General features: G+C 32.1%; 1 protein-coding gene across 1 annotated transcript; it reads left to right on the forward strand.

Annotated features, from left to right (window-relative positions):
• Window positions 1-12014: 12014 nt before the first annotated feature.
• LOC149219854 (uncharacterized) lies at window positions 12015-12839 on the forward strand. Its single transcript, XM_089382689.1, has one exon. It carries the CDS (start codon window positions 12136-12138, stop codon window positions 12472-12474), a length of 339 nt encoding a protein of 112 aa, XP_089238815.1. The 5' UTR covers window positions 12015-12135; the 3' UTR covers window positions 12475-12839.
• Window positions 12840-13806: the final 967 nt, after the last annotated feature.

The raw sequence follows: 13806 nt of genomic DNA on the forward strand, positions 1-13806 counted from the left end.
CTATGTTGAAGTTAAAGGCCTTGTCTAATTATGCCAACATGAATGCCTTGTAAATAAAGAAATAGATCGTGATTTGCTACCTTGAATCAGAGGTCATTTTCATACACTTCCTCCATAATTCTTCTTGATCACTTCCTCTTACCATAGACAAGCTTAATGAGTACAAAACAATTTTTTTTATAGTTTGAAACATGTGTCCACAAAGGAGTATAACAATTTTTTAAATAAATTTTGAATTTCTATGTGAATTAAGATCTACCCTTGGATAAAACTGCACATATATCCAATCTGGAAATTGAACACAAGAATAGCATCAACTAAACCTCTTTTTGAGAAAAAAATTTGTGTTTCTCTTTTCACTTTTGACTCGCCTGTCTATTATTTCCTTCATGATCCTTGAAACTATTCAGAAGATCACATTATTCTTTACCACTAATCTCCTTGGTGTCTACCATTTTCTTGTTTTAATCCAAGAGATTCTTCTTTAGAAAATCTAACCCATGTCATGTAGTTGAAAATAATGTAGAGATCATTCAACAACATTTAAACCATTTTATCTTGAAAATCAAGAAAATGTGGTCCATAAGCACCACAATGAAAATACTATTTTCTTACATCAAAATACCACACCTCACCTTGGTTTTAAAATAATGGCCTCAAAATTTATCAAGACTTGAAGAAAGGTTAATATCTAACCATTTTCTATTTTGAATTCATGTTTAACTTACAATCATGTTTTTTTTCCAGGTATAAATAGCTTGAATATATTTCATGTTACAATCATGCATGTTGTTATTTTTTTTTTGGAATCCAAAAGAACTGGTTTTCTTCATCCACTCCCTCCCTCTCTTTGCAGCATAAAAGAGGTGGTTGAGATTCCACATAAATGCTTCCTAGTAGATATTAGTAACAATATATTTTATAATATTTTATGCACTAATCTACATGTCTGCATCAAATATATTCACCATAAATCATGGTAGTGAACACTGAAAACAAAGTTCTCAAATTTACCCAAATTATATCATCACTACATGCTTCACAAGATATTAAAATCTAGTTTCAATGCTTCTAAAGTCAAACATATATTATTATACATCATAAAATTGAACGAATATTAGCTCAAAACATGCATAATATCCAAACCCTTCTCAAAACAATTTGAATCTAAAAAAGGCTGCAATCTGGCACTTTATAGTCAATGAATCAGCTGTCCCATGTGAACCCATAAAAATTTACATTGGAAGTCACATCATGAATATGAAACGTGGTATATGTATATATAGCATAATTTGGTGCATTTTAGGGCTCACAAAACATTTAGAGTGAATATCAAGTCTAGCACACTTAATCTAAACTCATAATATATAAAAGGTATCTCCAGAGATTCAAATCCATTACTAACTGAGAAGACACTCCAGATGGAAAAAATATCAAGAGAAGCTCAAATAATGATCACCTTTTCCAATCAACCTGAATAGGGATTTCCTTTTCTAAAATAAAAAAGACAAAATGCCAACATTTAAAGAAATTGTTCCAAATAGACATGAAGAAATATAAATCTCCAAATCATGAGAGAATTGACTTCCTACCAGTGCCAAGAGATCGATCACATTTTATGTGCCCCTTGGTTGATTTAACTTGTGGTAACAATCTCTGAGTCCTTGGTGATACAGAATTTGGTTTCCTGTTGGGAGTTGTTGGAAGACAATGTGTCCTTATTATAGGAGTTCCCTTCTCCTGAACATCTGGTCTCGACCTTGGAGAATGACCATGAAGCTTTGCTTTTTCAGACTTAGCAGCAATCATGTAACTTGGAATTGATGGAATACCTTGAGAAACATGTTTAGTATGCTTAGTCTTAACAGATCCAAATGAGTTGCATATTCCAGGTTCCTCCTTTTATAACATTATTTCACCTATCTTCCTGCCTTTATAGTAGTTTACACCTAATAATAACAACATTGTGAGTTATACCAAAAAATTTATATAAATGGCCTTACCCTTTAAAAAGTATCCTCAATTCTTGTACCGCCCACCTCAGCATCCACTCTAGACATCCTAGGTTATTCTTAATTGATCAATAATGATAGAATTTTTAGGGTGGTGTTCTATGTGTACTAAAATATCTGTGAGGTACAACACTATGTATGGGGTTTTATTTTGGTTGAAGACATCCCACGGGTTGTTACTCCTCCACACAAGCACACAACCAAAAAAAATGAGTCCAATCATTGATTATGTTTCCTTAAAAAAGAAAATTGGTCCTCAAGTTCTTTACCCTCATACATTGATTGTTGTTGATCCACATTCATACCAATCTTGTTGTTGATCCACATGGATCCCTTGTGGGAGATCCAAATTCTACTTTCATTCTGCCACATATTCAACATACTTATGCATGGGTGAGGTTTTCTCAATTAGTGACTTAATCATGATTAGAAAAACATTTCTTCAAATAATTGTCAAGCAAACTCTTGGCCTGTACCCTCTATTATTATGATCACCAAATCTGAGTACCGACATAGCCATTGGAGATACCCCATTTTGAACATAGCTATCATAAACAAATCAAGTATTGTTTAATCCACTCAATGGATGTCAATGACCCTTCATCACAAACAATTTCATGTTGGAAAAAACCAACCACATCTAGACTTCCCTAAGGAATAAATTCAGATTTGTTAAGGAAGAAAAATTTAGTTTGTTCATGTTTCATCTCCAAAACAAAGTATATATTTTTTTGGCCAAGATAATGGTTGCTAAATAGATGCATGATTTTATTTTCATTTGTCGTTATATTAACTTAATTTACAAATTAGGGGAGCTGTAATTGTTTTTTAATCCTATACTACTTACAACATAAACAATGTAATAAAAATTATCCATTCAGCAATCCAACCAATAGAAACTATTTCTACCACATCTCTCACATATCTCTCATGATTCATCCTGTAATAAGCCCATCGTGAATTTCAGTTAGATCTAACTTAACTGAGGTTTGGGTCTTTTCAGAATGCAAAGCTCTTACTATAGTTCATTGCAACCATGGATATATTTTGTGATATGATGTGATGTATATGAGATAACTTCCCTTGTCAGATCATTGCAACATTGGGTATATTATATGAGATAATGTGATGTTTTGTTTGTCACAATGATTCAAAACTCATTTATTATATCTCAATATTTTCTTTCTCACTGTTTATTATGTATATGAACCCTTTAAAAAAAACCATAGGAACATTTGATTTTACACTGTGATCTCCCCAGCATAGGTGGAGGTTTCAGAAATTGGAGAGCAACTTGACTGGTTATTGTTAGAAATTTTTGTATAAAATGGGAAATTTAGATGGTCTATAGGAAATCTAGATGCCATAATAGATATCTATTTTGAATTTTCTAGTGTCTCTAGCCACTATGCATCTAATATGATCCATTTCAACTGAGAATTTCAATACATCACTACACCAATGATAAAGACCATTTATTTTAGCTTGTGACATCGCTAGCCTTTTTCTCTGATTATGGATAAGTTTATAGACTAGATAGACTCTCTCTTCATAGGATTTTGCAATATTTATTGGACGGAGGGAAAGGTTATAATAAGATTTGTACATAAAACTCCTCAAGGTTGTCTTAACTTACTATGTTTTTGTTGTTAATACTGAATTCTAAAGCATTTTTCACATAATTTCTCACTTTCTTAGAGGAAATATTGAACAAGCTATGTAAACTTTAAACCATTTAGATCTTCAGGCTCTATTGTTTTTTTCCTTGTTTGTTGTCAATCCTCTTCTTTTAAAGTTGTAAAACGTCTTTCATATAACTACTTGTTTAGAGGCCAAACTCAATGTACTATATAAACTATTCAAGTCTTCATCCTTTATTAATTTTTCTTCCTTCCTAATATACAATACATCACAACATCACATGCACTTCATCATCAACTTCTCCTTTCCTGGAAAGGAAGCATAGCCTTTTCTTGATTTATATCTTTCTATCTCCTTGTTTCCAATGCTAGGTAATGAGAGTTTAGACTGAATTGACAGATTTTGTGTCATTCATGCATGGGGATTTTTTTCTCTTGAGAATATGTTTTTCTATATTATATTTTCTTTAGGTACTCTTCTTATCAACCCAAAGAATCTTAAGATTGTACTATAATGAACCTAGCTTTTTTACAAATCCTACTTCCATATTAACAAGGGTTTTATATGGATGTCATTAACCATTTTATGTTGATTTGATTTCATACTCACTAGGTATGATTTTTTCTTCGTGGGTTCTTGAACTATTAAATATGATTTAATATACTAATTTTCATTATATTTCTGAGTGTCTTAAAAGGAATTGATTTATATTTCAGTAATTGATATGAAGTTGGTTTCTTTTGTTGTTTGTGCAGATAGTAAAAACACCTCTAACACTCAGAGATATTTCATAGCACTGTGGATTTGGCGAACATGTCTTGCTCTGTGGTGTTGGCTACTGGGCATAGCTTTCTTGATCTTGTATAGAAGAAAGTAAATTTACATTTAGCTTATACTACATTAACCATGAAATTTCCAACATTCAGGGCACACTTGCCATCACATTTGCAGAGCAAATTATAACAGTGTATCACGATTTTCTTATCAAATCTAAATGATCTTATATGCAACAACGGTGGCTTTCATCACTTTAAGAGAAATAGAAAAAGTCTATTGAGAAAAAATCTCCAGCGCAGAGAGATTTGGTAAAAACTGTGGAATTGGTGAACATGTCTTGCTCTATGGTGTTGGCTATTAGGCATAGCTTTCTTGATCTTTTATAGAAGACTGTAAATTTCCATTTAGCTTATACTACATTAAGCATGGAATTGCGAAAATTCAAGGCACACTTGTATCACATTTGTAAGAAATTACAACAGAGTATCACACTTTTCTTATCAGATTTAAATGCTCCTATATGCAACAACTACCTTGTACCTCATAGTTTAAATTTGTACCAGGACGAGGAGTGTCAAGGTGCAAGCTAGAATAAGAAGAGGGGAAGTTGGGATTGAGTGGTGAATAAAGAATCTTATTTGGGACTTGAGATAGATTCATTCTCAGCATAACTAGAGTAAAGCTTGATAAAAAAAAGTCACCATACTTTGAATTTTATTTATTGTGTCCAGATTGGAATTCATCGTTGTTGGTAGTTATTTTGTTGTGATCTAACTGCTAGCCTCGTCATTATCTCCATATTGAATTGGAGAAAGAAAGAAGAAATATATTTTGTTGTCAGCGGTGACTATCTGATTTGTTTAATGAAGGACACGAACCAACGGTTCACTAGATGTGTAGTGGAAATAAATGTAGATTTTGGGAATGGAATAGCCATATTGGCTCCAGTAGTTGGTTGAGTAGATACAATAAAAAGAGAGGTAGAGAAGTGGAGTTGGCTGCTCTTATTCCTCCTCGAATTCCTTACAGGAAAATTTTCCCTACAAAACAGTAGCAATACAACATCAAGAATAGGAAAAGTTGCAAAAGAAAGAAAGGGCTTACTCATAACCCAGAGTGGAATTTAGATAAATGGTTAAAAAAAGAGAAATACTGGTGGTTATGCACATCGCATCCCAGTTCCATAGACCATGATCTATTCCAGTTGCTTCAACTTTTCTATAGACTTGAACATCTATCCCTTCTTGGAATCCTTGACCTTCATACATGTAACGAATTTGTCTCTAAGGACATTTCCTATCAGAATCTCATTTCTCCTTCCTTCTTACATCAAATTCTGCAAAAATAAGAAAATCAACAAATAAAACCCTAACATAAGTTTCGCGTTTGATTCCTGGGGTCAATGTGATTTCCTTGAGATTAAATTTTTTCCCTACCTCGTGTATTAGACATTCATGGTGTCGATTCTCCACATGGAAATCTTCTCAGAGATAGTGATAGGCAAGAAGAATGTTGGCGAGGGGGATTGCACCACCCGTTTCGGGACAAATTAAGTGTGATTAATTCAAAGGAAACTCAAATGAATGTGAATTCAAGTTCAGGGGGTGACCTCTGCTCTTTCTATAAAGAGCCGCATGTGTCTATTCATTTTCGTAGCACCACCATGCACCTAACCTAAGAAAAGATAGTGGAAATCAGCCAACCCCCAATCATGCTTGTGATATTTTGAGAAAGTAGGCATCATTTTAGAAAGATGAGTGAATTTATGTTATCTCCCTCTCTCGATATGGACACGAAAGGAAAACAATTAAAATTAGTTTTCCATGAGTTAAAATTCTAATTTTTTTGTTAACTATTATTAACTATTAACTCACTATTAGCATGTAATTATTATTAACGATTAATTATCTATTAATCTAATGGTTTAATATTGTTCAATTGTCTAACATTAAATTTGAAGGTGCAGAGTGGTGCAAGGTGGCACTTACGGTAGTCTTTCTCAAAGGGAACACATTAGGGTGTAATTAAATAGAAAATAAAAGTTATGTTAAATGATTAATAGCAATCCATATTGTTTATTTAAGTGCAACTAATTGGAAGATCATGTAAGTACTTGAATAAAAGTTGAAATAGATGAAGATTACAATACCATTTAATACGGATTACATTCATTTTTTATACCATCTTTATTTTACTCATATCATTATAATAATATTTAATTATGACTAAATATTCCATATATTAAATTGACTGGCATGTTTATTTAATATTGGAAATGTCAAATTCTAACTTAAAAATCAATAAAAATTTCATATATCAATTTTATTAAACATTTACACAAATGTTAAACAATTAAATATAAAATAAAGATTCTATTTGTATAACTAACTTGTTTCGTATAACATTATTTTTAATTAATCAATTTAAATAAAAAACAAAAAAAACATGTTTACTTTTCAATATTTGATTTGTAAATACTATTAACATTAATTTATTTAAATATACTATTATTATTACTATTTAACCATTATTACTACATTCCATAACAAATTACATATATAAAAAAATTAACTAATCACAATCACAAGAGACATAAGTATATTTAGCACTTAAGCGTATAACCCAACTCCCTAAAACAATTATTAATTTTATACTTCACGTGGCTCGCTTCATTGGGCCCAATGAGCCGCCCTCTTGTTGGCATTGTACTCCACGTGAACCCCGACCGTAGTGTAACCAAAAGTAAATTCTTTCCTGAACTAATTTTTTTCATTAATTTTATATTTTTTTCATTAATTTTATAATTATAACGTCACTTTCCCTTTCCCCTCACGTGTCGTCCTATCATTTTCACATTAACAACCACATCCCCACCTCTGAACTGTCAATAACTCAACACCCAATTACCAAGTAACACACGGTATGACGTGGTCGCCACATAATTTTTTCCATTCAGTGTCACATTATGTCTTTACATTATACCTTTATATGTACTCAACATTAATCTAACTCAATGCAAGGCATCATGTATAGTTAGAAAATACCAACTTTGTCCATTCAATGTCACATTATATCTAACCAAAACTCATGCAAGGCATATTATGTAGTTACTTGGAAAGCACCACATGGCACTTCGAGCCTAAGTTTCGAAGTTCAATTTTGGAGATGAATTTTAAACAGAATAAATAATTCCATTATAGTTTAATAGGGTGAAAATTGGTTTCTTTTAAAAGATTGGTAGGTTTCGTTTTCATTTCTGAATTTGTTAGGGTCATAATTTCAACATTTAATTTTTTCTAATATCTTTTTATAAAATTGATGAATTTTCAAGATCTATGATGCGGTAATTTGGTTTTTTTAATATAAATTTATAAATTATTTTAGTTTATTTTGCATTTAGTTTTCTATTCTAACTAAATTACTCATGGATGTGATTAACTAACACAAATTATTATTTTTAAAAATTTTAGTTAAAGATTTTACTCAAGGGTAAAGGGTTATATTAAATGGCTATTAAGCTAGATATTAGACCAATTAATATAAAGAAACATAAAATATGGCTTATTCATAATGACAAAGCTAAAGTTCTAATTTGCATGACAATCTCTAAAGATCTTTAAATTTCACATTCAATTTATTATTACACCTCATAAAGAATGGTTGAAGTTTGAACAACTCCATATGAAAATCAATTTGATATGAATTCATCAACCAAAAAATCAACTCATCTTTCTTGATTTGACATTTTTTTTCTTTTGAAATCGAGTACTATCATAGAATTTTACATCTTAAGACTCCAACTTGGTGGTTGTGGAATCAATAGTATAAATGATTATAAACAATAATTTCAATTCTTTCTAAACTCAAAGCTCCTTTTGATATTTTTGTCCATACCTTTTTATTCAACTAAAGATGCATTAAAATCCAATTTTAAAATGCCAAAGTTTTGAGTTACTTTGTGATCAATTGACATGTGTATAAGATAAGCTCTTGCACATGAGTGCACTTGACACAAGTACTAAGTAGAAAGCATTGTTTTCTCATGATCACAAGGGCTTCAAAGCCTTCAAGAAGCTATATAGAAAAGCCAAATAGAGCATGATAACCAAGCCACCTATAATGACTCCTCCACATCCAAAGTATCAACAAGTTACTACATTAAAGGAGAAAAAGCCTCCTAAGTCTTAGTCCTTTTGTACAAAGATGGGCATCTTGACACACATTGTTGGAAGAAGATGCAAGTATTGGAAGCTACCATGAAAAATATAATATTCAATGTGATACTTCCTCCTCTTCTACTTCTTCTAAGCCTCATTCTCTTTCTGTAGTTGCATGTTAGTCCTTTCATGAATGGATTTTAGAATTAGGGGTTTCTTGTTCTATGGCTGATCATAGGGATGTTTTCTCTAGTCTTAATGATTGTACAACCCAACATATTTTTGTCCATGATAACTTTCCTTTAAATGTTGTAGGAGTAGGAATGATAGTTCTTCTTGACATGAAATTTAATAATGTATTCTCCTTATATTTTCTGCAAATTTTCTTTCCATTTCTCAAATTACTCACTTTAGTAATTGCAAAACTATTAAATTTTTTCCTCATGATATTGTAATTAGAGATCTAAAGGATCCACCTATTATAACAGCTTCAGGGCATACTAATTACTCTTCAAGAATATACATATTTGATAGCTTTGAGCCTTCCTCACATACCACAATCATTCTAGAGTAAGCTTAGCCACAAACAATTTGATTATTTGAACTAATGTTACATGCAAAAATTCATGAAGCACTAAATTGTGCGTAAATTACCCCTTGTTTCATGTAATGATGGTGTTTGTTATGGGTTTTTTTTGGTAAGCATTGCAAAGATTTTTCTTTTTTGTCATTCCTATTAACCACCAACACCACTTGAATTATATTATAGTGACATCAGTGGGCCATTTTCTACTCCATCATCTTATGGAGCATGATACATTCTTACTTTCGTTGATGATCACATGCAACACACGTGTTTACTTTGCAAAGATCAAAAGTGAAGTTTTCAATCTCTTTGTCTCTTTTTAAGCAATGATTGAAAAGAAATTGGGTCATCTCATTAAGGGGATTTGCACTAATTATTGTAGAGAATATATTAATACAAATTTCATTGAGCTTTTCTCTAAACACGTCATTTAAATGCCACATATAATGCCTTACAGTTGATAGAAAAATGGAGTAGTTGAATGTATGAATCAAACACTTAAGAAAATGGCTAATTATATGGTTCAACCAAAGAAATTAGCACCATTGTTTTGGATAGACAATATAAATTTTGCTAACTACATCTTGAATCATACTCCTATAGGATTTGTAAGCATGTAACTCTAAAAAAACCTTGGCTTTTTTATTGAGTCTAATGTTAATCACTTTAAAGTGTTTGGTCGTAAAGCCATAGAGTGAGAAATGCAACTAAAGATTGAGCAAATATTTTTTATTGTTTTGCTAAAGATGTAAAATCCTATTGCCTATGTGTACCTCACTCTTTAGAGGTTATATTTGGGAGAGATTTTTTATTTGATGAATAACTCTGAGCCTTTGTGCCTACATCTTCTTTGTCACTTCTTTTGTTTTCATTCACTTCAAAGGAGCTTGTTTCTTTTTAAAATAATTATTATTCTTCTTCAAATGATGAACATAGAACATCACATTTAGTTTTTCCTCCTATAGTGCAATATATAGTTCAATCTATTGATCTTGCATCTTTAGATACTCCTTTTAGAGTTCAATCTACAAATCCTACATCTATAACCACTCTACTTCCAAAATGGACTTAGAGGATTGATATTACAATGAAATTATAAGCTCAACAAATTCCCTTGGGAATCTTTATAAAGAAAGGAAGTTGTTCATTCTTTAATTGGTGATCCAAGAAACCTTGTAAGACACACTCTGAATTTTGTATAGGTGGTTTAACTCTTATGGCACAACACATTGAGACAAAATATCCTCGTACATATAAAGAAGCAAGTGGTCAACTTGAATAGGAAGTAACTATCCAAGAAGAAATAAACTTGTTATGACAAAGGACACTTAGGATATTGTTTGACTTATTGAAGGCTACAAATTCATTCATTGCAAATATGTCTACAAAACTAAGTTCTTAGTAGATAGAAGTGTGGATAAGTTTAGAGGTTGGTTTGTTGGAAAGGGTTTCTCACATCATGAAGCTATTGTTTACTTAGAAACATTGGTGTCAATTTCAAAGATGAATTTAGTATAATATGTTCTTTCACTTTTGACTTTTGACATTTGGGAAGTACATCAAAGGGACATCAAACATAATTTCATGGGACTTGACTGAAGAAATTTGCATGGAACAACCTCTATGTTTTTCTCAAGATCAACCTACAACTCTTTTGTGTAACAATCAAAGTGTCATCGACATAGGCCACAATCCAGTTTAGCACCAACATACTAAACACATTGATGTCCATATGCACTACATACAACTACTCTATGATAAAGTTGTTGACTTGTAGTTTTGTCATTCAAAAGATTAGAGTGCAAATATTTTCATGAAGCCACCCACTAAAGCCAAGTTCCGTCATTATTGATCCTTGATAGAAGTGAAGGAAGTTTTCTTAATAGGGTACATCCTCCTTCCTTCTTGTCAACTACAAGGAAAACATATGGTGGGGAGGTGGGGTGTGTTGCACGGTTGGTGCATATGTACATCCACAATATTAATTAATATTAATTAATTGTGCATATACAAATAATTTAATTATGCACAATAAATAAAGTCTAATATCCCTTACATGGATATATCACAAGTTTAGGTAATCTTAATGTGAGAATCTTTGGCTTATTGGTTTAGTGAACTAAAAAGAAATGTGTAGTTTTTATTTAGTTTGCTTTCAAGAATTTGCTTTATAAATAGAATCCCTAGATCCTCATTTTATAAGAAGAATAATTTTAGAGAAAAATTAAACATTTGCTATTTTCTTTTGAGGATTTTATCATATATACCATGTGTCAATTTCTAAGTTTTATAAAACCAACTCCAATTGATCTCAAGTGAAGAACAATTATAACAATAATACCTTATCCATTCTTTCCAAATTCACCTCAATATAACACATCTTACTCAATAACCAAAACCTGATCCCTAATTTTTTTTTCAATTATATGATAGTAGTAATCTAGAAAGAATGAGGAAGGGCCATCAACATCATCCTTCTTACAATCAACAAGGCTACAATGCCATATCATTGAAGGGTTTTCAAATATATATTCTAGATCTGCTACCAAGTCTAACGACTCCCACAGGTAACAATAGACCGACTCAACTTCAACCTTAACCCCACCTATACGTTGAGCCAGTTTCCTCCTGAACAACCACTCCTACGAACTCAACTTCAACCTTAACCCCACCTATACGTTGAGCCAGTTTTCTCCTGAAAAAGCCGTGTTGGCTCCCACCAACGACAGAGCAAAACCCGTGACGACTCTTTGCCATTGGGAAGACAGACGTGACATCCATCGTCATCCCCTCACCCGACGCACTCATCTCTTGCCATCACATTGCACCTGACCCTCACAACCTCTCATCTGCATACAAATATTCATGGCTGCCCTTCTTTCTCTGCAACTGGTTTGAAAAAGTTATACCTTTTTTTGTGCATATTCTTTGCTTCCTCTCAACGTATATATTTCCAATAATCATGGCAGCTGCAAATAATAGATCGCGCTCTTTGAATTTCTCCTTCTTGATTGCCATATTGTTTATGGCAGCTCTTGCTACAGGCAGGCCAATCGTTGAGGAACGGCCGTGCGAGGAGATATACATGGTTGGGGAAGGAGAAACTCTGCAGACAATCAGCGAGAAATGTAACGCCCCCTTCATTCTCATCGACAACCCTCACATCCAAGACACCGACGATATCTCTGAAGGCGTGCCTCTCAAAATAACTCACGAGAAAACAGAAGAAGAAATAGGATCCTCAATTGTAAGAGAAAACCGAAGAGTGGGTTGGTTATCGGATGCCCGGGAATTTGACTAGTATGTCCGGAAATACTTATATTTTTCATATGAAATATACAGACATGTATCTGCGAAAATTAATACATAGACATGTAAATTGAATTGAGTTGCAGCCGGACTTGCAACGATCTCTTGAAGCTACCACAGGAACGAAATACTGTAAAGAGCGTTGTGTAAGAGGGTAACAAATACTGTAATATGTAGATCAATCCGTCTCCTCCTGTAATTTTTTTCATTGTAAATGACAGAATATGCTTCCCCTATTCAGCAATATTGAATCCATATGGAGTTTAGTTTCTCTTCTGCTTCGATTTTTGCAGAATTGTAACCTGTATTTTGGCGTATCTGTTATCAATAATATCATCGAATCTATTTTGATGGGAAAACCCGCGTTTGTTCCTTCTGGTTAAGACTCATGTTTGGTTTTGTGTGTTCATCTGTAAGAAGTTACCTTTGTCAGTTGTTACAGCGTGTACAGCGTGTCCTGGAAGTTATTAACTTTTTCAAAAGTATATTCTATGAAGTTGGTTAAATTTGTAGAAATATCGGTTGGAAAACATCGAATTCTTCCCTAAGTGATACTTGGAGTTACCCACGTTGGATTGAGTCACCATCTTCAGTTTTTGGACTTTATGATCATCTAAATAAAGATGGCTGAACACGAATAGGAGTGGCCAGAATTTACGAAAGGACAGGAATAGGAGTGGCCAGAATTTACGAAAGGAATGTGTACAATAGGAAAGTGTGCGATAAAAGTTATGCATTTTAATTATAGTTAAGGTATATATATATGAGATGCTAGGTTTCAAATTTTATGGGAATATTTTTGGCCTGTTGTGATAAAGGCCCAAGGAGTAGGCTTTCCCACTCTGGTGAAGTCTTGACTCTTATTAAGTCATCAATTTTTGGTATATATACTATTATACCAAGGGTACTTTTGAGACAAATTTTTTAAGACAAAAGAAATCTTGTCTGGAAAACTCATTTTTTATTTTAGTTATTTTACATTAAAAATTAATATCAATTGATTTGTCTGACAAAAATATTTTAAGACAAAACTTTATATTTAAGACAAAAATAGTTTAAGACAAAAGTAGTTTGAGACAAAAATATTTTAAGACAAAACTTTATATTTAAGACAAATAATTTAAGACAAAAATATTTTGAGACAAAACTTTATATTTAAGACAAAAGTAGTTTGAGACAAAAATTTAAAGACAAAACTTTATATTTATGACAAAAATAATTTAAGACACAATTATTTTAAGACAAAAACAATTTAAGACAAAATTTTATATTTAAGACAAAAGCATTTTGAGACAAAAATATTTTAAGACAAAACTTTATATTT

Source organism: Pinus tabuliformis, chromosome Q (assembly GCF_031772625.1).
Source record: "Pinus tabuliformis cultivar Carrire ecotype Pingquan chromosome Q, CPIR1, whole genome shotgun sequence".
Classification (NCBI taxonomy): Eukaryota; Viridiplantae; Streptophyta; class Pinopsida; order Pinales; family Pinaceae; genus Pinus; species Pinus tabuliformis.